The 23,284-nt window shown below is 57.1% G+C and overlaps 2 protein-coding genes across 8 annotated transcripts; one reads left to right on the forward strand and one right to left on the reverse strand.

Moving 5' to 3' along the window:
- The first annotated feature begins 277 nt into the window (after positions 1-277).
- Positions 278-8,968, forward strand: FAM131A (family with sequence similarity 131 member A). Of its 5 annotated transcripts, XM_087861463.1 has the most exons (7): positions 281-492; positions 1,684-1,744; positions 2,744-2,886; positions 5,098-5,191; positions 5,428-5,610; positions 5,778-5,894; positions 7,230-8,968. In XM_087861463.1, exons 4-7 carry the CDS (start codon positions 5,122-5,124, stop codon positions 7,703-7,705), a joined length of 846 nt encoding a protein of 281 aa, XP_087717589.1. In that variant the 5' UTR covers positions 281-492; positions 1,684-1,744; positions 2,744-2,886; positions 5,098-5,121; the 3' UTR covers positions 7,706-8,968. The 5 variants fall into 5 exon arrangements, with proteins under 5 accessions (XP_045632554.1, XP_045632556.1, XP_087717589.1 ...); XM_045776598.2 differs by lacking the exon at positions 2,744-2,886 and having other exon boundaries at positions 278-492; XM_045776597.2 differs by lacking the exon at positions 1,684-1,744 and having other exon boundaries at positions 282-492.
- Positions 8,969-9,098: 130 nt separating this feature from the next.
- CLCN2 (chloride voltage-gated channel 2) lies at positions 9,099-23,255 on the reverse strand. 3 transcript variants are annotated; one of them, XM_045776591.2, is made up of 24 exons: positions 22,977-23,250; positions 20,521-20,677; positions 20,229-20,360; positions 19,734-19,862; positions 19,513-19,646; positions 19,330-19,407; positions 19,162-19,240; positions 18,913-19,038; positions 18,728-18,812; positions 18,533-18,634; positions 17,393-17,477; positions 17,094-17,249; positions 16,637-16,706; positions 16,292-16,402; positions 15,861-16,074; positions 15,426-15,559; positions 15,003-15,175; positions 14,770-14,884; positions 14,499-14,572; positions 14,221-14,280; positions 14,036-14,074; positions 13,760-13,864; positions 9,646-9,732; positions 9,099-9,514 (listed from the first exon to the last, which is right to left on the reverse strand). In XM_045776591.2, the coding sequence occupies exons 1-24, from the start codon at positions 23,046-23,048 to the stop codon at positions 9,320-9,322; spliced, it is 2,712 nt and encodes a 903-aa protein (XP_045632547.2). In that variant the 5' UTR covers positions 23,049-23,250; the 3' UTR covers positions 9,099-9,319. The 3 variants fall into 3 exon arrangements, 2 of the variants coding, with proteins under 2 accessions (XP_045632547.2, XP_045632551.2); XR_006776037.2 differs by having other exon boundaries at positions 9,463-9,514; positions 13,760-13,878; positions 22,977-23,253; XM_045776595.2 differs by lacking the exons at positions 9,099-9,514; positions 9,646-9,732; positions 13,760-13,864; positions 14,036-14,074 and having other exon boundaries at positions 14,257-14,384; positions 22,977-23,255.
- Positions 23,256-23,284: the final 29 nt, after the last annotated feature.

Raw genomic sequence — 23,284 nt, forward strand, 5'->3', positions numbered from 1 at the left:
CTGGATTTCGAGCTGTTTATAGCCCGAGAAGTCCTTTATGGCTTCAAGGTCTAGAAAAAAAGAGGGGGCTGGATGCAAGGAGTCTGACCTTCCCCATGCAGCGTGCCTGACATCCTGGGCCCGGAGTTACCCCCCTCCTTGCCTTCAGGGTCGCTCCGCAGTCGCAGTCGGGCCTGGGAGGAGAGGACGAGGTGTTTCCGGACTCGGCCCCAGGCCGCCCCTGCGTAGCTGTGACGTGTCTCGCCCCGCCTGCCTTGGGTGGTGACGCGAGTGGCCACGCCCCCGCGCTGACGTCACCGGCCCGGTTCCCTCTCCGGGGAGCGGCGGCGGACGCGCGGCTCCCACCCCCTCCCCTCGCACGGGCTCTCCCCTCCCCGGTGGCGGCCGCGGCCCGACCCTCTGCAAGGCGATGGCCCGGGCCCCGAGCGCGGGCTAGCGTGCCTGGGTGCCCGGCCATGGGCTGTATCGGCTCTCGGAGTCCGGCGGGTCAGGGTAAGAGGTGGAGGCCAGGCACGGGTTAGGGAATCGGGCTGCAGCTGCCCGGTGCGCGGGCCGCGGGCCGCGGGTGGGTGGGGGCCTTGAGGAGGGGGCCGGTGTTGTGAGAGGGAGGAGCCTGCACCGGGGAGGCGGGCCAGGCAAGAGGAAGGAGAGGGCAGGAGCGGCGAGGGGGCCAAATCGACTCGGCTTCGCTACCATGGCCTGCCTGCTTCTGGGCTTTGCGGGATAGACTCGTGGTCTTTCCGCCTGGATTCCCACCGCTGAAGGGGGCAGGAGGCGCACAGCCTTGGGAGGGGCAAGTTGTCCATGGCGACTGGCCTTCCACGCCCACACACTCGCCACCCCCACGGCCCACACCTCTCCGCTCCTCTGCCCTGGGAGTGGCCCTATGCTGGGAACCTGTGTCTCCTAGCTGTGTCCCAACCCCGTTAAGGAGGTAGCCTGCAAAGCCCGTCAAGCGCCCCACTACAGAGTTTTTGGCTAAAAGTTCTCCCTTCAGAGTCAGATGGTTAATGAAGGGGACTGAGGACCCACTGGGGGCACCTGTGAGCATCTGCCCACCTTAATTGTTTTAGTTCCCTTCCCCCATTTAAAACAAAAACAAATCATCCTACCTTGTGGTGGGAAAGAGGAGCCCAGAGAGAGGCCATTAGACCTTCCTACAACTGCTGATCCCTGCTGCTTGGGTCTCGGTTCCCATGGATGGTGGTGCACGCTGGGGCCTGGCCTCAGTCCAATGCATCTGAGGTCCACCAGCCTACTTTTCTTAAGTGTCATGGATTTCTCCAAGCCTAAGGCCAGGCAGGGATTCATGAGGTTGAGGGCTGGGTTTGGAATGGGTCCTGGGCTTCCAGGGCAGGTGGTCAGTCATACAGGCCTTAGTGTGGTTGGTACTTGAGATTCTTTGGAGCTAAGACTCTGGCTGAGATTTGTACTTTCCTTGGGTTCCCATGAGGAATTATGGGATTTGTAGTCCTAAATTAACCTCATGACTTTTGGAGCTGGGAAGCAGCAGGCTGCTCTGATCCCTCTGGCCCTGCTAAGGCTTGGAGTTCAGGAAGTCATTCCCTCCTGTAGTCAGGGGAGAGTTTGGCTGACCTCAGGACTGGCTTTGAGAGCCCTGATCAGGTACCAGCTGGGGGCCAGGGATGGCCTGTAACCTTGTGTCTTCCTTCTGGTTGGTAGCATTTCTGGGGACCACCAGCTGGCTGAGGCTCAGGGACAGAGACGGCTGCTCCAGCTAAAGGTCAGTTGTGATGTACGTTGCCTGTTGGCACTGTCTAGGGGATGGGCCTCAGCTTCCTGAGCTCCAGAGAGCTCTGCTGGGCCCCTTGTACTCCCACCTCCTCAAAGCCAAGAGGAAGGAGTGTTCTCCTTATGTGACTAGGCACAGGTTCCAAGTGGGGAGGGGACTGGCTCAGCATCCGGAGCCAAAATAAGAATAGAACTGGGAGCTGAGCCTGGAGCGGTTCTGGGCTTTTGGTTCTCTGCATCAACACAGCCAGCATGCCTATGATTTCTGTGCTGGGCAAAATGTTTCTGTGGCAGCGTGAAGGGCCTGGAGGACGATGGACTTGTCAGACAAGTCGCAGAGGTGAGACCAGGGACTGTAGATGTGATCTGGGAGGTGAGGGGAAGCTGAGGAGTATGGTGCTCAGGTAGCAAAAGGAAAATTACTCTGGCTTAGATATTGGGAACCAGGATGAAACAGGAACAGCCGGGGCCAGACAGGGCATCAGGAAAAAAGCCTTAGGGGGCTGGGGTGAAAGTAAGAAACAATCATGGGTTTGTCAGAAGAGAAAAGAGCTGTGTACCAGCTGATGCGGGTGAGAGGAAAGAACCAGGAGAAGGAAGGCACCAAGCCTGTAAAGGGTCCAAGGTGGTGGTGGGGAGGAGGATGGCGCTGGTGGTGGAAGAACGCGGTGTGCTTTCCAGGAGGAATGGGTAGGCCGAGAAACCCAAGATTGAGAATTTATGAAAGTTTAGGTTTCATCCCTAGGGTTCTGATGGCAAAATACATCCAGAGGAGGAAGGGGGCCCGTGGACTGCCACAAAGTGGCCCCAGGGGCCTGAAGGTCAGGAATGTGGAATAGGGGTTTTCAGAATTGTGGAGAGCACCAGGTGGTTGCTGATACTCTGGGAGGTGGGGGAGGGGTGAGGAGAAATGATATGGCCGCGCCGGATGAAAATGGGGATTTTGGCAGAAGTGGGAGCCCAGGTGAACAGCCTTTCCCCAACCCCCCAGTGGCCTCGGACCCCGCTTGGGCTGTGGAGTGGATCGAACTTCCTCGGGGCCTCTCTCTATCTTCCTTGGGATCTGCTCGGACCCTCCGAGGCTGGAGCCGGTCCTCCCGCCCTTCCTCCGTGGACAGCCAGGACTTGCCAGAGGTGCTGGGCCCCTGGTATTGGTAGGGGGAAGGGGGGCCGCATTCACATGAAGGGGATCTGTATCCTCCACCCCCGCCTCGCCAGCCTGCTTCTGGCTCCCTTTTCCTGCGAGCGGAGGCGCTATCCGGCCGGCGGGGCCCCAAGTCCGCCCCCGCGCCGGTCTGCTCTGCTCGGCTTGGTGCCAGCGGGCGGGCTCTGCTCCCGCCTTGGGCGCTGACGTCAGCGCATCCCAGGCCGTATCCCGGGAGACCCTGTTGCATGGTGATGGGTTGCCAGGGAGACACACACCTTTTCTCTGGGCCTGGGCCGCAGCTGCGCGGAGCGCCGGCACGGATGGCAGTGGCTGGGGGCAGTGAGGGGAGGGAGGGAGAGCGAGCCAGGAAACACCCAGCAGGTGCTCCTCCCCCCAGGCCTGGCCGGAAGCTAACGGCGCCACCCTGGGGCCCTTGTAAGCCAGGTACTGAGGCGGGGGGGGGGGGGGGGGGCGGTGTGCGTGAGCGGGGGGGAGCAGAGGGTGGGCCTGAGGTCAAGGGAGCAGGTGGAGCCCCTCTTGTGAATTGTGATTAGGAGAGCTAGGCAATTCCGGGGAGGGGGCATATGCCTCTGACTTCATTCATTCGTTGAGGGAAACATTTGTGGGGCTTGCCAAGGAACATTGAACCAGGTGCAGGGTGGAGGTAGGAATCCAGGTGAATCAGAGTCAGGCCGTGCCATCCCGAGATCCCTCAGAAGAGATGCAAGGGCAATGCTGGGGTGGGGGTGGGGGGTATTGAAGAAGAGACAGAGAAAACTGGACTGAAAACATGATAGGAGGTGACACTTGAGTCAGGCCTTAGATGGTAGGGAGCATTTTGTCAGGCAAGGATGGCGTTCTTAGCCCAGGGGAGAGCTGGGTTCCTTTGCCTGGAGGCAAGAGGGCTGTTTGCTGACAGGGAAGGTGGAAATGGGGTTTTCCTGGGCAGAGAAGCTTGGTGGTGCATTCCAAGGCCTGGAAGGGGTCACGGGGCTCACAGAGTGGGCCCCTTCAGTGTCTGGCTGTAAAGCTAGCACTTCACTGGGCAGTGGAGGAGCCCAGAAAAGATTTTAAATAGGGACATGTGATCAGTTGCACTCCGGGAAAAATTACTTGTTTACATTTATACTTTGCCTCATTCATTCAGCATATGTATTTAGAAAGGTTACTCTGTACCAGGCACTGTGCTAAACACTGGGGTGCAGCAGTGACCAAAAGAGACCAAATTCCTCCAATAGCTAAAGACCAGTGAGGGGGGAACAATGACCAATAAGGAAACACACAAAGTAGACCATAATTACACACAGAGGGTACGTTCATAGAGGATGGTGACTTGTTATGGAGGGAGGATGGACAACTGGTAGTGTAGCCGGGAAGACCCTTCTGAGGGAATGATGTTTCAGCCAAAACCCAAAAGATGAGAAAGAGCCAGCCAGCCCCGGGGGGGAGGGAGAGGAACACTTATACAACATTCTAGGCTGAGAAAATCGCATGAATTGAAGAAGCTTGGGGAACCACAACTGTGCTAATCTGGACATGGGGTATTGAGGGCTTGAGGCAGGGAGGGCAATGGCAGTGGGAGTAGGAAGAGTGAGCAAAGCTTAGGGGAGAGTTGATGGTAATGCTGAGGTTCGGGGCCAGGCTGAATGGGCAGACAAATGGTTGGGTGATGCAGCGTAAGGAAGTCAGGAAGCAGGGCCAGATGTGGGAAAAGGTGTTGGATTTGGTTTTGGTCATGCTGAGTTTGTGACCCTGGTAGGCTGTAGAAGCAGCTAGGAGACTGAGATGTCCAACACCGGGAGGAGGAGAGGGGCAAAGAGGAGAGAACCTGGAGGAAATCCTTGATGCCCTAGCTTTCTCCCTTCCTCTTTTTTCTTCTCAAAGGCCCCACTCCATGGTTCTTGACTTCCCAACCTGCCTCCTTCCCCCCTGGGAGCTGGGAAGATGGGGGTGGGGTGGTAACTGCAGTTCTGCTCCTTCCGGTCAGCCTGAATCTCTGTTGCTCCTTGAGAGGACGTGGCTTGCTGGCCCTGGCTTCTTCCTCTTCCTCTTACATATCCCGGCAGCCACTGGCACATATGTGTGCCCCAGCATCTCTTCCCAGCTCCCATATCCCCTTGACACCTTGGGTGGGCTGTGGGCATGTAGGGGGTTGCTGCTGTCAGAGGAGCACTGACCCTCTGATGCTGTCACCCAAGGTGAATGTTGGAGACACAGTCGCGATGCTGCCCAAGTCCCGGAGAGCCCTAACTATCCAGGAGATTGCTGCGCTGGCCAGATCCTCCCTGCATGGTATGCACCCCTCTCCCATACCTCTGGCCACTTTGTCCTTCCTTCTTTCTTTTGCACATACCCTTGGGGACTCTATCCTGTGAGCTCTTGCTGGGATCTCCCACTTCCTCTCCTTCTCAGATGAATCTTAGCTCCCTCCTCCCATGCAAAGGCACATGTGGACCCTAACTGCCACCACCCTTCCACTTCCATCCCTGGCCTGTGCCTTACCAGGCTTCCTTCTGCCCCACCTGCAGGTATTTCTCAGGTGGTGAAGGACCACGTGACTAAGCCCACTGCCATGGCCCAGGGCCGAGTGGCTCACCTCATTGAGTGGAAGGGCTGGAGCAAGCCAAGTGACTCGCCTGCTGCCCTGGAGTCAGCCTTTTCCTCCTATTCGGACCTCAGCGAGGGTGAACAAGAGGCTCGCTTTGCAGCAGGTAGGGACAGGAAGGGGTCAGCCACATATTTGCCATGGGGATGCTCTTTCCAGACCCCCATCTCTTCTCTCTCCTGTCTCCAACCTGAGCCCGTGTCTTAGTTCTTCAGCTCATGAATCCTGCTAATGAACCTTCTCTGCTAATACGTTCTTTGTCCTCCCTGACAGGAGTAGCCGAGCAGTTTGCCATTGCAGAAGCCAAGCTCCGGGCATGGTCTTCAGTGGATGGTGAGGACTCCACCGATGAATCCTATGATGAGGACTTTGCTGGAGGAACTGACTCAGGTGAGGGCTAGGCGATGCCAGTACCCCCAGCTGGGGTGGGACTGCCTGAGAGGCCCTGTGATTCAGAGCTCAGCCTTCGGAAGGGGAGGATGGGTGGGGGCAGACCCTGTCGAGGCCGTCCTTGACCTTCCAGGGGCAAGAGGGCTGTTCACGCTCGTGGTTGGGCAGTCAGCAGCTGCAGATGGAGTCGTTCCTTTCGAGCATGAAAGCCTCCTCTGCCTGTCTGTGCTGTGGGGCCTTGCAGTCCAGAGACTTACCGACACCTTCTGGGCAGCTGCATCTCGGGGCGGGGTGGGGGGGTCTGCCGTGCCTTGCCTTTCCCTTTCGGGGCAGCCTTCCGGCCAGCTGTGGCAGCACAGATGAGCCGGCAGCATAACACCTCCCAGGGCCGTGGCCCCAGGCGAACAGGAAGGCGTGCTGGGCCTGGACTGCCCACAGGGCCATGCTGGCTCAGGCTCAGCATCCTTGAATTCCATCTGAGACCTGCGTCTGGGCCTTTCTCTGGGCCCGTGCCTGCAGAGGGGACCCTGCAGGGCTATGCAGCTGTGCACGGCCCTCCTTTCATCTTCCAATTCCCAGACCACACGGCTGACTTTCTCTGTAGCTTCTGGGCTCATGCCTCACAACAGCACCCCACCCCCCATACTTCTTTGCCTTTGAAGATTGCCTCCACCAGCCCCCACCCGTCCAGCTAATTAACAGATTCTCCAAGGGCAGTACAGTAGAGCAGATTGGCAATACATTAGACCTCTGCTGTGGTCCAGAGGTGACCGATTTGGATGCCTGCGGCCAAGACGGAGCCCTGAACCACAAATGTTCTTGTTTGATTGAGTTCCAGGCCTGCTTTGACCCCTGGTATAACAATAATAACTAACATTTATCCAAGGCCACTACTACGCCACATAGGACCTTTGTGCAAATTAGAAAAAAGCACCTCTTTCTCTGGCGGGCACAGCCCCATGCTAGGCCTCGCTGTTTGGTGAGCTGAGTGTGGGCTGAACTCCAGTCAGCACTCACTGCCTTGGACAGGCTTCCCTTGTGCAGGGAACCTGCCGCACGACCGTGTGTGGTATCTGTGCATTTACTGCTCTCTTACTGTATGCAACATTCTTTTGTTCTCTCCACAACCCCATAAGTAGGTATAATAGATTCCCCCGATTTACCATTAAGGAAACAGAGGCACTGAGAGGTTAAGTGACTTGCCCAAAGTTACCCAGCTCCTACCCTCTCCCCCCAGAGCTAGTTATTGCCCAGGGTGGAGTGGGGAGAATGTGGCTTCCAGGTTGGCCAATTGAAATGGGGTGAATAGGGCTATCTTCTTTTCTCCCCCTGCAGATATGGCCGGGCAGCTGCCCCTGGGGCCCCACCTCCAGGACCTCTTCACTGGCCACCGATTCTCCAGGCCTGTGCGCCAGGGCTCTGTGGAGCCTGAGAGCGACTGCTCGCAGACCGTGTCCCCAGAGACCCTGTGCTCCAGTCTGTGCAGCCTGGAGGACGGGTTGCTGGGCTCCCCAGCCCGCCTGGCCTCCCAGCTGCTGGGCGATGAGCTGCTCCTCGCCAAACTGCCCCCCAGCCGGGAAAGTGCCTTCCGTAGCCTGGGCCCGTTGGAGGCCCAGGACTCGCTCTACAACTCGCCCCTCATGGAGTCCTGCCTTTCCCCCGCCGAGGAGGAGCCAGCCCCCCGCAAGGACTGCCAGCCTCTCTGCCCACCGCCAGTGGGCAGCTGGGAACGGCAGCGGCAAGCCTCTGATGTAGCTTCTTCTGGGGTGGTGTCCTTAGACGAGGATGAGGCAGAGCCGGAGGAACAGTGACCCTAATCATGCCTGGTGGTGGCATGTGTCTCCCGGCTGCTGCTGGGGGCAGAGCCTCTGTGCCCAAGTGCGGGCTAGAGGCTTCCGGCAGAGCTCCAAAGCCTAGAGGGCTCCTGGGAGCACTCACTCCTCCGTTGTGTGTTTTGCATGAAAGTGTTTGGAGAGGAGGCAGGGGCCAGGCTGGGGGCGCATGTCCTGCCCCCACCCCTGGGGTTTGCCGGGGCTGCCCGGGGCCCCGGGGCACGGCTACAGCTGTGGCAGACAGTGATGTTATGTTCTTCAATCAAAAACACCACGTACACATTTCCTCCTTGGATGACGGGAACCCCTAAGGGGGTGGTTGTGACTGGGCCGTGTGGGGTGGAATGGGAGGGAGTCCCCCCCCCCGCCCCCTTCCCCATGCCTCTCTCTCTTCTCTGCTTCTCTCCACCTCCGAGTCCATGTGCAGTGCTTGATAGAATCACCCCTCCCCCAGGGCGGGCTGGCTCTTATCCTCCTGGAGCCTAGGATTGAGCCGTCCCCCAAGGGCCCCTCGCCCAGCTGGGCTCGTGCTGTGCTTCGCCTCTCCATCATCTCTAAATCTTCTTCTTTTTCCTAAAGAAAGAGGGGTTTTGGTCTGTTCTTTCAGTCGGGTGTTCTCTGGCAGGCATCGGATTGATGAAAGCACGTACCCTCCACCCTTTTCCTGGCCCCTTGTAGGATGTGTGGGCAGGGTCCCAGCGGCTCCTGGCTTGCCTGGCTGCCCCCTTCACCAAGTTTTCCTTAGAGCCAAGCTGGGAGAAGGGGTGGCTCTGGTTGCTGTGGAGCTGTGACTTCGATGTTCTTCCAGAGAGGGCCACAAGGGGGCCACATGGGTGGTTGGGCAGTTGTCTGCTGATGCCTGAGCCCGGCAGGACTTGTGCCAACAAGTGACAGTCATGTGGGAGCGTCTCTCCTTGGGAAGAGGGTAGTGCCTATCTTGGCCGAATGAAAGACCAAAGCTACAGTACTGAGGGCCTCTGCCCAGCTAGGGGCTTGGTAACTAAGCAGCGGAGGCCTCCGTAGATCTGTATTCCACAGACAGCTCTGGAGTTTGACAGCTGGCGGCGCGGGGGGGGGGGGGGGGTTGGCTGCAGAACTCGGAGCCTTGTAGGCTTTGAAAGGTAAGACGGCCCAAGGTAAGAACAAGAGCTGATGGGCACAGGCATTCTATATATAAGTGGCTCATTAGGTGTTTATTTTGTTCTATTTAAGAATTTGTTTTATTAAATTAATATAAAAATCTTTGTAAATCTCTATATACATCCGGTCATTGGAGGAGGTTCCAGTATAAACCCATCTTAGTTCTGCCCCTTTCCCCCTCAAAGGGGGAGCAGGGGTCAAGTGACTCTACCCCTATCCTGCCAGGGGGTTGCTGATCTTCCTGCCCAGGAAACACGTGCTGCAGGTGGGCACTCAGTCAGATTCCAGGTAGGATGAGCCAGGAGGAGCTTGGCACCACCCCAGGCCTGGAGGGGGGCTAGGGCTCCAGCCTTTAGTGTAGCCACCCCCTTTCCCACAGCAGAAGGAATAGGAGAGCTTCAGGATCGGCCAACAGCCATGGCCACTGCCATCCCAGGCCGCCCATCGAGGGTTTCATTGGCACTTGTCATCGCTGTCAGAAGGGCTGCCCTCCCGGGGGAGGCCATGATGGGAGCGGGGCCCCCAGAGTGCATGCACCTCCGTGGTCTCTGTGTCGCTGCTGCTGGTGGCACTGTCACGGAAGCTGGCGAGGGGCGGCCGGACTTTGACGCCCTGTGCTGTGATGGAGCCCTCGATTGCCTTCCGGAGCTGGAGGGGAGAGGGTCAGATGTGTGGACTCCGAGCTCCCTGCTCAGACCCCCACCCCCAGGTGGGCTGGACACAAGGCTGCATGCCTTTTTTCGAAGGAGAAATGGTTTGACAGCCATGAATCATCTCACCTCCTTTAGAGTGACAATCCCAATGAGTCTGCCGATACTGGTGACATAAGCATGGTCCACTCCCAGGAGCGAGAAGATGGTGTGAGTCTGTGGGGTTGGGAGAAAACACACTGGACGTCATGCGCAAGGGGATGATTCTAAATTACTGGCCAGAGGCGCCCAGGATGAGGTGGGGGTGGGGAATAGGGGTGTCGTAGGTGGGGGTGGGGGTGGGGGAAGGGAGGACTACCAGAGGGAAAAAAATGAGAATATTTCTGCAGCCAGGCCTCAGAAACTTGATAATGGGTATCTTTATGTTGCTTATGTTGATGGAGAAACAGGGGAAGGATTCTTCACCCCATGTTAGAAAGGAGGATGATGGAGGAGAGAACAACTGTTCAAATGTGACATCTAATGATTGGCCAGGCACTGGGCTAGGTCCTTCTGATTAGCAATTTCAGTCTCGTGCTGAGAAGTCAGGATGATGGCCATCCCTTGGGAGAGGCAGCATGAGGCTCAGTGGTGAAGTAACTTCACAGCTCCAGGAAGAGCTTTTCATCACACCGTTGGAGGAGGAAGCCTAGTGCCAGTCCCGTGCAGGTGTCCAGTCAGTCACGGAGGTAGCCATACCCTTTAGGGGTACCAGCCCTCAGCTCTGTGCCTCTCACCCCACTTTACTGGTTGACACATGCTTCCCATTTGCCTCCAGCTGGCCGGCAGTTAAAATGTCCCTTCACCCTGGCTGACAGGTCAGTCGGGGCCTGAAGCACTCTACGTCTTGACTACAGTCTGCCTCTTCTGGGGCCCAAGGGGCATTCCGGGTGTTGTTGGGACAGAGCCTGAAGTCCGGGGAAGCGACAGCCATCCACATCTTCCCATGTTTTTCTTGGTTTGGGCTCTCCCCCCAGCTTTCACATGTGATCCCCAAGGGCTCAGAAATTGTCAACCAGTTTCCCCTTGAGTTCTAAGTAGATTTTCTTGGGCCAGATGTCTTGAAAAACACTACTGACACAGCACTTCCTGGAATTGGGGGCCTATCACTTATCGCTGTGTTTTGAGTTTACTTGTAAGCCTCTCAGCTTAGTGTTTGAATCAAAATGGGCATTAATAACTCAGCTTTTTGAGAACCAGTTACTCAGAACTCATTATAACCGTCTTAAAGCTTTAAAAATATTTTCTTAAACAGTTGCTAAATTTTTTTTATTAAAGGACTTCCAGAACTTAACCAACTCTCCAGCTAAGGCATGACCATACTTATAAAAGCAGTTAGAAGTTAAGTTTTAGAACGAGCTTTTCTGTGCTCCTTCAATACCTTTATAACTGTCATGTGCTTATTAGCAAGTTCTTCCTCATATCTAACTGAATCCTACGTGCTCCATGTTTCCTTTAAATTCCTCATCTGACTTCAGAAGGAAACATATCTTTATTATGAGATTTCTTGTCTTAATAATCCCGTAGCTTTGTCTTCTCACAGCTTAATAATCCTCTATCTTCTCCCAAGTAGAAGAATTGTCCTCCTGGATTTTTCTTTTTCTCCACAGTCCTAATGAGAGTGAGCTCCTAGCGGGCTCTATGCCTTTTAGGTTTGCAAACCACTGGTCCCCCCGGGCAGTCCCCAAGCCCCGCTCATCTGGTTCCCGAACATCTTGGCCCTTCTGACTCCCTCACCATCCGTACCAGGACCAGGCCACAACATCCTTATGGGTTCTGTTTTTGGTCTCCCTTCCCTCCAACTTGTCTCTGCCATCCTGTGAGCTTTCTCAAACTTGAGTTAGAGTCCAGACTCCCGAGAATGGCCCACAAGACCCTTCCCGAAGCCATCCCAGCTGGTCTTTCCAGCCTCAGATTCTGCGGGGCCCTCCAGCTTCCAGTCTCACATAATCACCCATCTGTTTTTCTGAAAACATCCATTTCTTACACACGTCAACCCTTCCCTCGCTGCACTACCTTTTTAAGTCCGGCTGTCGGCCTCTCGGTACAAGCAGTGGTGGTAGTCATTCCTCACATACACTGAACTCCTACTTCGGCCACACTGTCCTAAATATCCTGTTTCAAGTCCTTCATCCAAAGGAAAACCTCTGATACAGTACTGATCCCCATCCTACAGATAAGGAAAGGGAAGCACAGAGAGGCTAAGAAATTTACCAAGGCTACACAGCGGGCAGACACGTGGGGACTGAGGATTTTGGTAAAGCCTGCCTGGCCTAGCTTTGGCACCCTAGGCTTCCCTGCTTTCCCCACTGCTTGTCTGTAGGTGGCCTCCGAATGAATGCAGCATCCAGCTGGTACGTCACGGGGCTCTAGTCTCAGGGGTCCCTAAATAGTTTCCAATGAATTCCCTCTCCTCCTGAATGTTCTCCTCCTGAACTTGATTAGGCTACTACTAATTGATTCCTCAGGCCTGCAAGGACAATTTGAATTCTAATCTTTTATGTTCTTATCGCTTCCAGTTCTTTGTACTTTTGTTAGTCGGTCCCTCAAAGGCTTCTTCTCTTCCTCTGATTTTTAAGTTTGTAACAAATACTTACTTTGTTCTTTTTCATTTTAATTTAATTAGATACCAGGGAGCCCACTGGAGGGCCCGCACATCTTGGGCTTGGGAACAGTGAACTGACAGGGAGAGGGACAACAACATGGCCTTCCGAAAGAATCCTGGGATTGGGGCCAGGAAATCTGGGCTCTGGGCCTTATTCTGCTGTACTGACTCGGGCAAGTGACCTTCTCACTGCCTCAGTCTCCCTGGGTATTAAAGTGGTTAAATCTCCAGGCTTTTGGGTCAGACCATCTCGGGTTCCAGTCTGATTTTCTGCTTACTAGCTGTGTGACCTTGGGCAACTTGCTTAACTTCTCTGAATCTCAATGTCCTCATCTATAAAAACTGGAATACTGCAGTATCTATTTCACGGTCTTGTGAGGATTAAGTTAAACATGTGAAGAGCTTAGCAAGTGCCTGGCACATAGCAGACACTTAAAAAATGGCAACATTATTATCACCGGCATCGTTATGGGATATTTGAGGACTAAGTAAGATGATAGAAAAGCCTTAGAGGTCTTAGGAAGAAAGGCTTTCAATAAAAACTTGGTATATTCTCAGGCCTATAGATTCTTCTCTTGCGGTTGCACTGTAGTTCCCCGGTCACTTTGATCTGAGGTCTTTACCCAAAGGCTTGTAAGTTCCTTTATTGCCTTTTGCTTTTCTGTTCCTCTGTGCCCTGTCCCTCCTGGCCCAGCCCCTGCTTGTGCGAGACAGGCTGGCTCAGGCACACAGCGCGCGCCTCAGCTAGCTGCCGGACCTGCAGACCTTGGGAGCGTTCTCCGCTGCCAGCAGCCCGCAGGCCTTGGAGGCGTGCACGGTAAATCTGCCAACAGTTTAGCTAACATGCTTGGTTTCTACCCCAGCACCCTGCTAGGTTTGCCTGCATTCCCTTAGAAGCCGGAAGGTGCCAGATGCTGCTGCTGCTCCATGCTGGGGAGCGCCCCCCCACCCCCCGTGTCAGCCTCCCCCTCCACCAACCTGTCTGCCCTTAAGTGTTCTCCCCGCTTCTGTGGGCCCTTTGCCCTTGTCCTGAGCTATCTTCCCGTGTCCCCTACCAGTTTTCCTTTGGCCTACATTAAGTCAGACTTCTGGGGTCTGACATTCCAAGCCCCCCACTGGGCGTTTCTCATCTTTGTTTATCTCTTCTCTGCAGTGTCCCCACCCCTACTTGGATGTTTGTTAGCTTGTTTATTAGGTTTTCTTGTCCTGCTTGTTTCTCACCCATTTTTTTCAGCGTGGGTGTATCAGCTTTGTTGGGTGCTGGCAGTCTCCAGCCTGGCTCTGACCCTAGCCTGGCCTTCTGGCTTCCACCCAGCTCAAACCCTGTCTTTGTTGCTGCTTTGGTCCAGAGTTCCCTGGGGGCAAGGCTGAGCAGAGGAAAAATGATGCCTGGCTCCACCGTAGGGAGGAAGAGGCTAAGGGGCCCTGGCTCCCGGCCTCCCATCCTTTGAGGCAACGTGTCTGAAAAACATCTCAGCAAATGGCCCACCCTCTGCCGTCCTGTTTTCGCCCACTGGCCTGAGTCCAAACTGTGGGAGGACCTAGGTCCCCACCCTGTGCTCCTGAGAGCCCCGGCCAGCCGCAGGCCACGGCCCCTACCTTGTGCAAAGAGGTCCGCTCTACCAGCTGGAAGGGGGCGGGGTCAATTTTGCAGTCACTGAAGTTGACAGGTTCATCCAGTTGCTGTTCCTCCCACTCCAGAATCTGAGAGGGTGAGACTAAGAGGATTAGGGGGAAGGTGCCAATAGCTGGTCTCATCTCCTTGAAAGCTGGCCCCTTTTCTCACCCCACGGTCCCTCCCATGGGGACAGCAGCCAAGATGATGACTGCACGCTCCCAGGCACAACGAGGGTCCAGAGTCCAGTCACACCTTACCTCCTCAGGGGTCATCTCGCCTTCCAGGTCTGAGTCACTCTAGGAGAGAGGGAGGGAGGTTGGCAGCTAGCGGCTGGAGGGAGGTGGAGGTGGGTGTACCCCCCAGCTTGGGGAGGCTGACGCCACTAGACCCCAGCCCTCCCCATCTAGCGCTCCTGAGCTGCAGGAAGAAAGAGAACACTTACCGCCAGGGAGATTCGGACCCGCTTCAGCTTGCGCTTGTCGCATGATTCCGACTTCTCCAACTTTGTTAGAGCCAAAGAGAAGAGGAGTTGACGTTACAGGGAGCGAGGTGAGGGTTAGCGGTGGAGCTGAGAGGAAGGGCACATAGCAGGGACAGCGCTGACATCTAGGAGGGCAGAAGGGCAGGGAGAATGGAGACAGGCTTTGTGGGGTAAATGGAGAGGTGGTCTCAGCGTCAGAGAGAAAGATGGAAAGAAAGAGACAGACTCCAACCACTCACCTCTGAAGCAGCCTCGGGGGGTGGACTGCCACAGAAGAGGCTCCTGAGGGCGATGCCTGCCTGCTCCATGTTCCCTGTGTTCCCAAACACAAGGCGGGGGGGGGGGGGGCAGTGTCACCTTTGAGGGAGAGGACCAGCAGAGGTGCGGAGGGCAAGAGGAGAGGTGTCCTGGTTCTACCCCTGACTCATCTGGGCAGCCTCTTACCTGGGACGGGCTCAAATAAAATCTCAGGGGCTGGGTTCTGACTCTGTTAGCGGGAGACAGGCTCACCTGCAGGATTCTCCCCGAGGTTCATGGTGTTGCTGGGCCCCCTCTTGAGAGCAGGCTTCAGGGGTTTGTGAGTCTCTCCCCGGGCTGCAGGGAAACCTGAGTCCTCTGTGTTCACCTGCATGGGCAGGAAGGGGCTGGTAAGGCTATGGCCCCAGATTGCCTCTGTCTTGCCCTCCCCATCAGTCTCCGTGACATTTAGGAAGTTTGTGTGACTGTAGGGCTTTCCTCCTCACCTGGAAGCGGACGGAGGTCTCAGAGCTAGGAGGACTCTCCTGATCAGAAGGGGGAGAGGTCTGGGCAGCTCGACGCTCTTGTATGTATTGCCGCCGGCGCGCTGGGCTCAGCTGGGCCCCCAGCAATGCCACCACCTGGGAGCGCTCAATGGAGCCCAGGAGGATCATGGACTCTGGACAGAGCAGGTGGGAGGACTCAGGAGCTGGGGGTGAGGTCCTCCTACCCACCCCCCTGGCCCTCTTTCACACCCAGAGTGTGGCCTTGAACATAGGCCACACACCAGAGGGAACTCCTGGCTGGCAAATGCTGGCCTGCTCCCTTTGGAACCAAGGAGACTGGTTCTGAGCTTCCTGCGCCCTCGCCCTTCCTGAGTGGCAACCCTGGGAGACGCCTCTAGCAGCGGGGTCCCCTCCTGGTCTCACCTGGGGACTCTACTAGGGCCAACATGCGGCCCTTGGTCCTGTGCAGCGCCAGCCGAAGGTCCCGGAAGGTGCAGCTGAGGGCCACGTGGGGAACGTCCCTCACCATGATGTCCTCCACTCGCATCCGGTACTGCCTGAGGCCAGAGACACGAGGCACTTGGTCTGTGGTCAGGATGGGGAGGGTAGCCCAGAGCACTACATCCCAGGGCCATAAAGAAGGCCCTAGAGCCTGTGGGGACAAGGGCTGAGAGCCAAGGAGTCTGATCAGGTGGGGCCAGCCACGGCTTCCCCAGCGTGTGGACGGGGCAGCTCTGACCAGAAGGGAGCAGGGTGGCTGGTCTTCCAGCTTCACTGTCTGAGGACCTTGCTGGAGGTGGGTCTGAGAGGTCCTTCTGACCCTCACCCACACCCCCCTTGTCGCCCAGCCCTCCATACTGGTGGCGGCCCCAGCCCAGCTCAGGCAAATAGGGCAGTTTCTTGATCCGGATGATGCTGTCATAGAGTGAGGGTTGTAGGCTCTGGGCAACGGCGTTGGCCAGGATGACGGCGATCATGACGGGTAGGATGTGGGCGATCTGGCCCGTGAGCTCGAACACAATCACGGCCGTGGACACTGTGTGTGTCACTGCTCCTGCCAGTGCAGCTGCCCCTGGAGATAGCCACCCTCAGTCTCCTCAGTGTGCCCAGGCCCCAGGTGACCCTCCCTGCCCAGAGATGGTCCTCTGGGGGCCCTCAGGGCCACCCAGTACAGACCTGGGGATCGGCTTCTGCATCTGAGGGAAGCCTGGTTCCTTCCAGCAGGGGGCACCAGAACCTCAGACCCGGCCTGGGGGCTTCCAAGACAGATGGGGCCCTGGAGCACTCACCTACCACGGCATAGCCCCCGGGCACAATCCGGTAGGTGCTGCTGTCAGTGTGAATCCCATCTGGGAACCAGGCGGCCATGCTTTCCCCCACCAGACGCCCGAATGCTGCTCCTTCAGGGAGGGGGGTGGGAAGAGAAACAGGTAGTGGAGGGGGAGGGCGGGGGGCACTAGGAAGAGAGAGGGTCAGAAGGTGGGGGAGGGGCCAGTGGGTCACTCAGTCCAGGGGACAGTCAGTGGGGTGGGGGTTGGGGCTGGGGCTGGACCAAAACCCGCTCCCAGGCAGTGAGGGGACGGCCAGCAGGTGGGAAGGGTGCAGGCTAGGACCACAGGCAGCCGAGGACTCACCAATGACAAAGACTGGCATGAAGGCCCCGCAGGGCACTGGGATGGTGGTGGCCAGTGCAGACATCCAGAACTGCAGGCAGGAGACGGTTCAAACAGGCAGAGGCACCCCCAGGCCCCAGGCAGCCCCCAGCTCCACCATGAGGAGCCCACCTTGCTTATCCGTCAGGCACAAACTCCCAGCCATCCCAGAATCCCCCAGAGGTGAAGAAAGGACGAGGACTCCAGAACCAGATGGCTTGGGTTCAAATCTCACTCTGCCATCTCGCTCTGGGCCAATTATGTAACTTCCTTGTGCCTTGACTTCCCATCTTTAGGACAGGGCTACTGATAGTACCTTTCTCATAGCACTGTTGTGAGGCTTGAAAGGAATTACTATATGGAAAGCGCTTAGAACAGCGTCTGTCACCTAGTAAGCCCAGGTCAGCGTCAGCTATATATACACGTTAAGGAGCCCTACCTTCATGAGAATGAAGATGACCAAGGTGAGGAAGACGTTGGCACGTGGTGGGCTCCAGGCCTGTGAGGTTCCTGGCGGCTCTAGGTCCTCCACCAGGCCCTGGCGGACCCATGTCCGGTTGTCAAACAGGGTGACCAGAGTTTCTTTCTGTGAGAGCTATAGGTGAACGGGTAGGTGTGCCTCAGGCCGGGGAACAGCCAGGATGAAGGGGAAGGGGCCCCCAGGAGAGCAAGGGCTGTTGGCTTTAGAAGGGAGGTACCCCAAGGGAAAGCACAAGTGTCTGTTTTGCTTGGATTTACCTGTCCAGCCATGAACTGTCCAAAGCCAGGGGGGAAGGTCAGAGTGGAGATGAGCAGGGTCACCAGCGCCGGGAAGAGCAGGCGTCTAGAGACACAGGTTTCATAGCACCAGACTTGCGTGGTGCTCCTACTAGACTGGCGGTAGGCTGGGTGCCCTCACATACCTCAGGGCTGAGGTCACAGCAGAGTCTCGGCCCTTACATAAAAGCACACAGCTGGGAGAGAAGGTCCCCTTTGCTGTTCACGATGTGACGGCCCCAGGTGATGGCCGTCTGGGGTTATTGTAAGCCCAAATGCCTTTCTGTCAGCTTGTGACTCCCCAGGTAGGTAGCAGAAAGTCCAACCCCCCGCCCCAGCCCTCTCTTGGACACCTCTGAGCTGTGACTCCTCCTCATGCTCTCAGAAGCCCCAGCTGAAGGGCACATTGTGTGAGTGTGGACGAGTTTTTGCCTGTGTCTGTTTCTCTGTGGTGACTTAGAGTGAAGGTGAGTGTTGGGGAAACTGGGGTCACTCATGAAGTTGACCAAAGGTGCCAGAGGGAGCAGTTTCAGTGGGCTGCCCTTTCTTTGAAGGACGTCAGTCCCAATAGAAGTCACGTCTCAGGCCTTCCCACTCCTAATCCTCAAGGTCACAAATGAGAGAGCTATGCTCTGGAGATAAAAAAAAAAAAAATCTCACTCATCTCCATGTTTCAACAGGGGGGAAATTAAGGCTCAAACACTCTCCAGGGAGCGCTGCCATCTGGCCAGGCCAGGGTCCTAAGGAAGGCTTAGTCTTTATAAATATAAATATATATTTACTTATTTAAATTTTATTTTTAAGTAATCTCTACACCTAATGTAAGGCTCAAACTTATAACCCCGAGATCAAAAGTTGCATGCTGTACTGACTGAGCCAGCCGGGTGCCCCATTTTGGTCTAAGATGCCTTGACTAAAAATTCATAAGTGCCAATTTTGAGGTAATTCATATAAAAGCCAAAATGTTCACTCATCCGGGAAAACACCATTGGTTGATGTTCTCAATGAAGTGCATCTTTAACTGGCACGTTTAACTACTATGTGCCATCTCACCTGTCACTGGCCCTCCCACCCTTGCACAACCCAAAGAGGCCCAGAGAGGAGAGCCCAGATCCAACTCACTTCTTCATGAGGAAGCGGTTGATGGTTTTCTGCTTCCGCATCACCTGCACAATCTTCCTGTTCAGGTAGACAAAGAGCGCTCCCCCAAAGCCACTAGCAATACTGGAGAGGGAGGAGGCACCAGAGTAAAAGGGGGAGGTCTTCCCTCTTTTGCCTCCTCGTCCCTGATGCCCCCCGGCTCCCTGAGCTCCTCACCCAATGACAGCAAAGGCCGGCAGCTCCTGGAGGTCGAAGGGGAAGTCAAGCCGGAATCGGGTTTTGAAGAGAGCCGTGATGGTCTCTTAAAGGAAAGCAGAGGAGCACAGGGAGGCAGGTGGAGTGTGAGGGCCCCCACCTGAGCCACCTCAGGGGCTCCCCACCTCCCGCAGACTCCCCCCCACCTTCGTCGCGGTTCCAGACTGCCAAGACGCGGAAGATGAAGGCACTGAAGGTGGCAGCAAAGAAGCCCCGCCAGTAGTTCCTCACGGCGAAGAAGGTGGACGTGACCTCGATGCTGAACAGGACGCCTGTGAGGGACCAAGGCCGAGCGCCGCTTGAGGTCTGGGCCCGGCCAGAGGGCAGCAACCCAGACGAGAGGGGCAAAGGAGGTGAGCCACGGGCAGCGCTGGGGGGCTCGGCTGGCTGCCTACCTCCAATAGGAGCCGCGAAGCAGCAGCCGACTCCCACGGCACAGGCAGCGGCCAGCATCTCTGTGTTCCGGGACTCGTTCTGGAAGGAGCAGCAGTGGTGGACACGGGTGTCGGCATGGCCCCAGCAGCCCAGCCCTCCCCTCTACCTTCCCCCAGAGTCCCCCTTACCTCATAGATGCCCCCAAAGAGGGAGAGGAACTTGCTGAGCAGGGCAGCACACATACTGGCGATATGCACGAAAGGGCCCTGGGGGTGGGGACAAGTGGTGAGTGGGTGAGGGACACGCCCTGACCTTGGCCTGTGTTCTTCCTCCACTGGGAGGGACTCCTTCATGCCCCAACCTGGAGTTACCTCTTTGCCAAGGGGCATCCCGCTGCCCAGGGCACAGGTCAGCCCAATGACCTTAGCTACGAAGGTCTTCAGGGTGAGGTATTCCTTCAGCACCACTCCCCGCAAGATGGTCTTCATCTCAGGGATGCCGGACCCTGGAGAGGTTACAGTCCCAGGAGAGTCATTTGATGGGCCCGTTTCAGGAGGTCCCCTCTCTGCCCTCCCCTTCTCTCTTATTGTACCGACAGCCTGAGGAGCCAGGATCTGTGTGAACCCAGCTGAGAAAGTGATGAGGACGATGGGGTAGGTGACCCAGGCCAGGTACTGCAGCAAGAGGTTGGTGTTCAAGCCCCGGGACATCCACTGTTGAGCTGTGGGGAGAAGAGGAGCTGCTGGACCCCAGATGCACACACCCAGTCCCCACCTAGCCACTGGGACATACTGATATGACAAGCTGTCCCAGGCAATATTGATCGCAGACAGCCTGGGCACAACGGGTAACGAGGGGGCCCTAGAGGGCATTTGCTGGGACGAAGATCACAATAGGTAAGAGGGTCAGTTGGAGAGGGGAAGCAAGAAATTGTGGCCTATGGGAGTGGCAGTGATTATGCCTGAAGAGGGATCAGTCAGGGTGGCTGGGGAAAGTGGTCAGTGACCAAGTGATACTTGGATAAGTGTAGCATGGAGGAAGCAGGTTGGTTCTTCCCAGCCTTCCCCTTGCCAGCCCTTGTCCTCACCCTGCAGACAGGCAGCGATGGCGTAGTCCATGGCCCAGCTAACCAGAGCCATGAGGAGCCCCAGCAGCACCAGGAAGATCCAGTCTTCACCAACCCTGGACACTAGGAACTTATGGCAGCGCACAGAACAGACTGAGAGTAGGGAAGGGAAGAATGGGCCGGCTAGCACCAAAGTGCTCCTACCTCCGCCCCCACCCCCAACCTCCCACCTCTCAGTGGGTAGCTCTGTGACCCCTGTCCCCCCCAGCACAGCACAGGACAGCCAGGTCTCCCGCCTCAACCCAGGTCTCACTGCGGCATCGGGCGCAACGGCTCTGTCCATATTCCAGGAGCTCTAGGGGAGCCCGAGAGGAAGGTGGACCCCGCCAAGTCTCGGGCCCTCCCAGGCGAATCCGAGCAGCTTCCTCTTTGGCAAAGGCCCCAAGGTCCTGAGTATACCGGCCGTACATCTGAGCAATTGCGAAGATGGGGGCATTAGCAGATGTGGGCTGAGTGGGGACCCCTGCACCAACTCCCCTCCTCCCAGCCTCCACATTATATGCCCCCTTTTGAACCACCAGTTCCCACTTCCGCTTGGGGCGTGGAAACAATGCACACTGCAGACTGTGGGGGCCGTCCTGGCCAGAGTGATGGGGACAGCCAAGGTACAGGGCATGCTGGGGGTGGCAGAATAATTGGTCCTCTTCTCCCAGGCCTTCCTGGGAGCACGGAGGAGGAGTGGGATGAAGTTCCCAGAGGAGGAAAAGATGGAAAAACCTAAGGCAGTCTGAAAGTGGGAGGAGGGGAGAACAGAGAATAGGGATGGTCAAGGACGGAAGGGTAACAACAATGAGGGCCTCAGGGAGCTGGGGGCAGCTGAGCTGGGCCTAGGAGCAGGCGGGGCCTCAATCCTTATCACGTTCCTGCTGGGCCTCTAGCCTGTGACCAACTCAGCTGCACCCTTCCCACCCACCCTAATCCCCTTGTCCCCATTTTCCACCCCCACCCCCCCACCAGCCTGCCAGCCTAGCTGGGAGTGGAAAGTCTCCGGGTGGGTGGAGAGTGCTTGGTGGCCTCAGCCCCACTCTGGAACTGCCCTGAGTCCAGAGGTGGGTTGCGGGCTGGCAGAAGCTGATGGCTGGGCTGTGGCTGGGGATGTTGGGGTGCTGGGACGGGAGAGTCTCCGGGGCCTTGGCTAGACCTGCCAAGCTGGGCGTGTGTTAGGGGGTGGGGAGTAGATTCCGGCTGCCACCCGCAGAGCTTCGGGACACAAAGGGCTCCTGTTGGGGCTGGGGTTGGTGGGGGGGGTGGAGGAAGGGAAAGATAGAGACAGAGAGAGAGTGATAGAGAGGGACGAAAGGGAGGAGAGGGAGCCAGAGAGAGGAGAAAGGGGGAAAAGAGAGGCCAGAGGAAAGGACAGAGAAGAGAAAGGAGAGGAGAGGGGAAGAAGGAAGGAGGAAAAGAGAGAAAGAAAGAGAGTACAAAGAGGCGGACACAGCGCCGGAGGGGGAGGTGAGTGTGTGAGAGAAAGACAAAGGGATTAGAAGGACAAGGGGGAGAGGCTGGAGCAGAGAGTGTTCGGGAGAGAGCATGACCCTGAGGATTCGTTCCAGAGATAGAGACCAGGCGGAGGAGGTGGAGATGTGGCTACTGCCACAGATGGGCACCATTTCTGAGGTCAGGTGCCTGGCTTCCTTGACCAAAGCCCCATTCTCAGCCAGTGCAGATTGACAGACACCTCCCCCACTAGGCGAAGGCTTGCCCCTCTCCCCTTGCTCCACCCCCGCCCTTGCCACCTCTCCCAGTCATCCTGTTTCATCCAGTCTCTCTCTTATAACGGGCACCTCCCAGCCCCAGCTACAGCCCAGGACCCCTCCTCCTGGAGATGTTCCCTCCCTGCCTCCTTACTGGGCAAATTCCAACCCAAGCTGGTAAAAAGGAGCCACAGGACCCACTCCCTTCCCTAGAGTTTGGGTCCTCTGCCCAGTGACACAAGAAGGGGCAAAAGGCTTCTCAAACACTAAGTTACAATGGTGGCCATGAGTCAGCTCACAGCCCCAGGACCCCTGCTTCTAATGAGGTCAAGGGACACCCCTGAGGTGGGTGGGGGCTGGATACCCAGAGTCAGCATGGACAAAGGTCCCAATTCCCACACCCATTCCTGCTTGACGCATCCTCCCTATAGCTCCTGTACCCCGGGGTGGCAGGCCACCTCTTCCCTCAGAGAATCCCGAGGGGTTCCTGCCAATGTTGGGTTGCCAGCCCCCCCCCAACCCCCCGCCCCAGGGGTAAAGGGCTGGGTCTGGGTTTGGGTCTAAACATCTTTCTACACACTCTTGTTTCTACTTCCAGCATAGTGCCATGCACTTCGTGGGGACAGAGGGAATGTCTAGGATGGTGGAAATGGGAGGGAAGAGAGAAAAAGTTCAAGGGTGTGAGTGGTGCTGCGGAGGGGTAGTGGGGTGCTGAGACCTCAGCCCAGGTGGTGAGGGGGAGGAGCAAAGAAAAAGTGTATCTGTAGGGGAGGTAAAGGGAAGGACACCTGGGATAAGCACCTGATGTCCTTGTCCTGTGCAGCGCCCCCCCGCCCCCCAGCTGCATGCAGCTTAACACCCTTTAGCCCTCCAGCCTCTCAGGCCCTCGAGCCTCAGTTTCCCCAGCTCAGAAGGCTAGGGCGGGCTTGGGGTAGGCCCCCGGGCCTCGCACTGCCAAGGGTAACTCGGAGCAGCGGTCCCGGAGTGTGATTCCTGAGGGCTCGTCTCGGCTTACCAGGGTCTGCTCGTACTGCAGCGCCCGCGGCTCCATCCCTTCCGCCGCCGCCGAGGCCCCCGCAGCCGCCATCTCTGCCTACAGCCGTCCGGCCTCCCGCTGCGGCTCGGGCTCGGGGTCGGGCCCGGACTCCGTTCCCGGCCCGTAGAGCCCGCGCCTGCACCCGTCCCGTCCCGTCCCTGCCGCCTGGGCGGCCGAGTGCAGAGTGCGGCGGGCCCCGGGCGGGCGCTGCTGGCTCAGCCTCCCGCTCGCGTCCCCTCCTCGGCGGGCGGGCCGAGGGCGGTGCCCTCCGTGCCGCTCCGCCCGCC

This window comes from Ursus americanus, chromosome 4 (genome assembly GCF_024610735.1).
Source record: "Ursus americanus isolate L20-20 chromosome 4, mUrsAme1.1.p, whole genome shotgun sequence".
NCBI lineage: Eukaryota > Metazoa > Chordata > Mammalia > Carnivora > Ursidae > Ursus > Ursus americanus.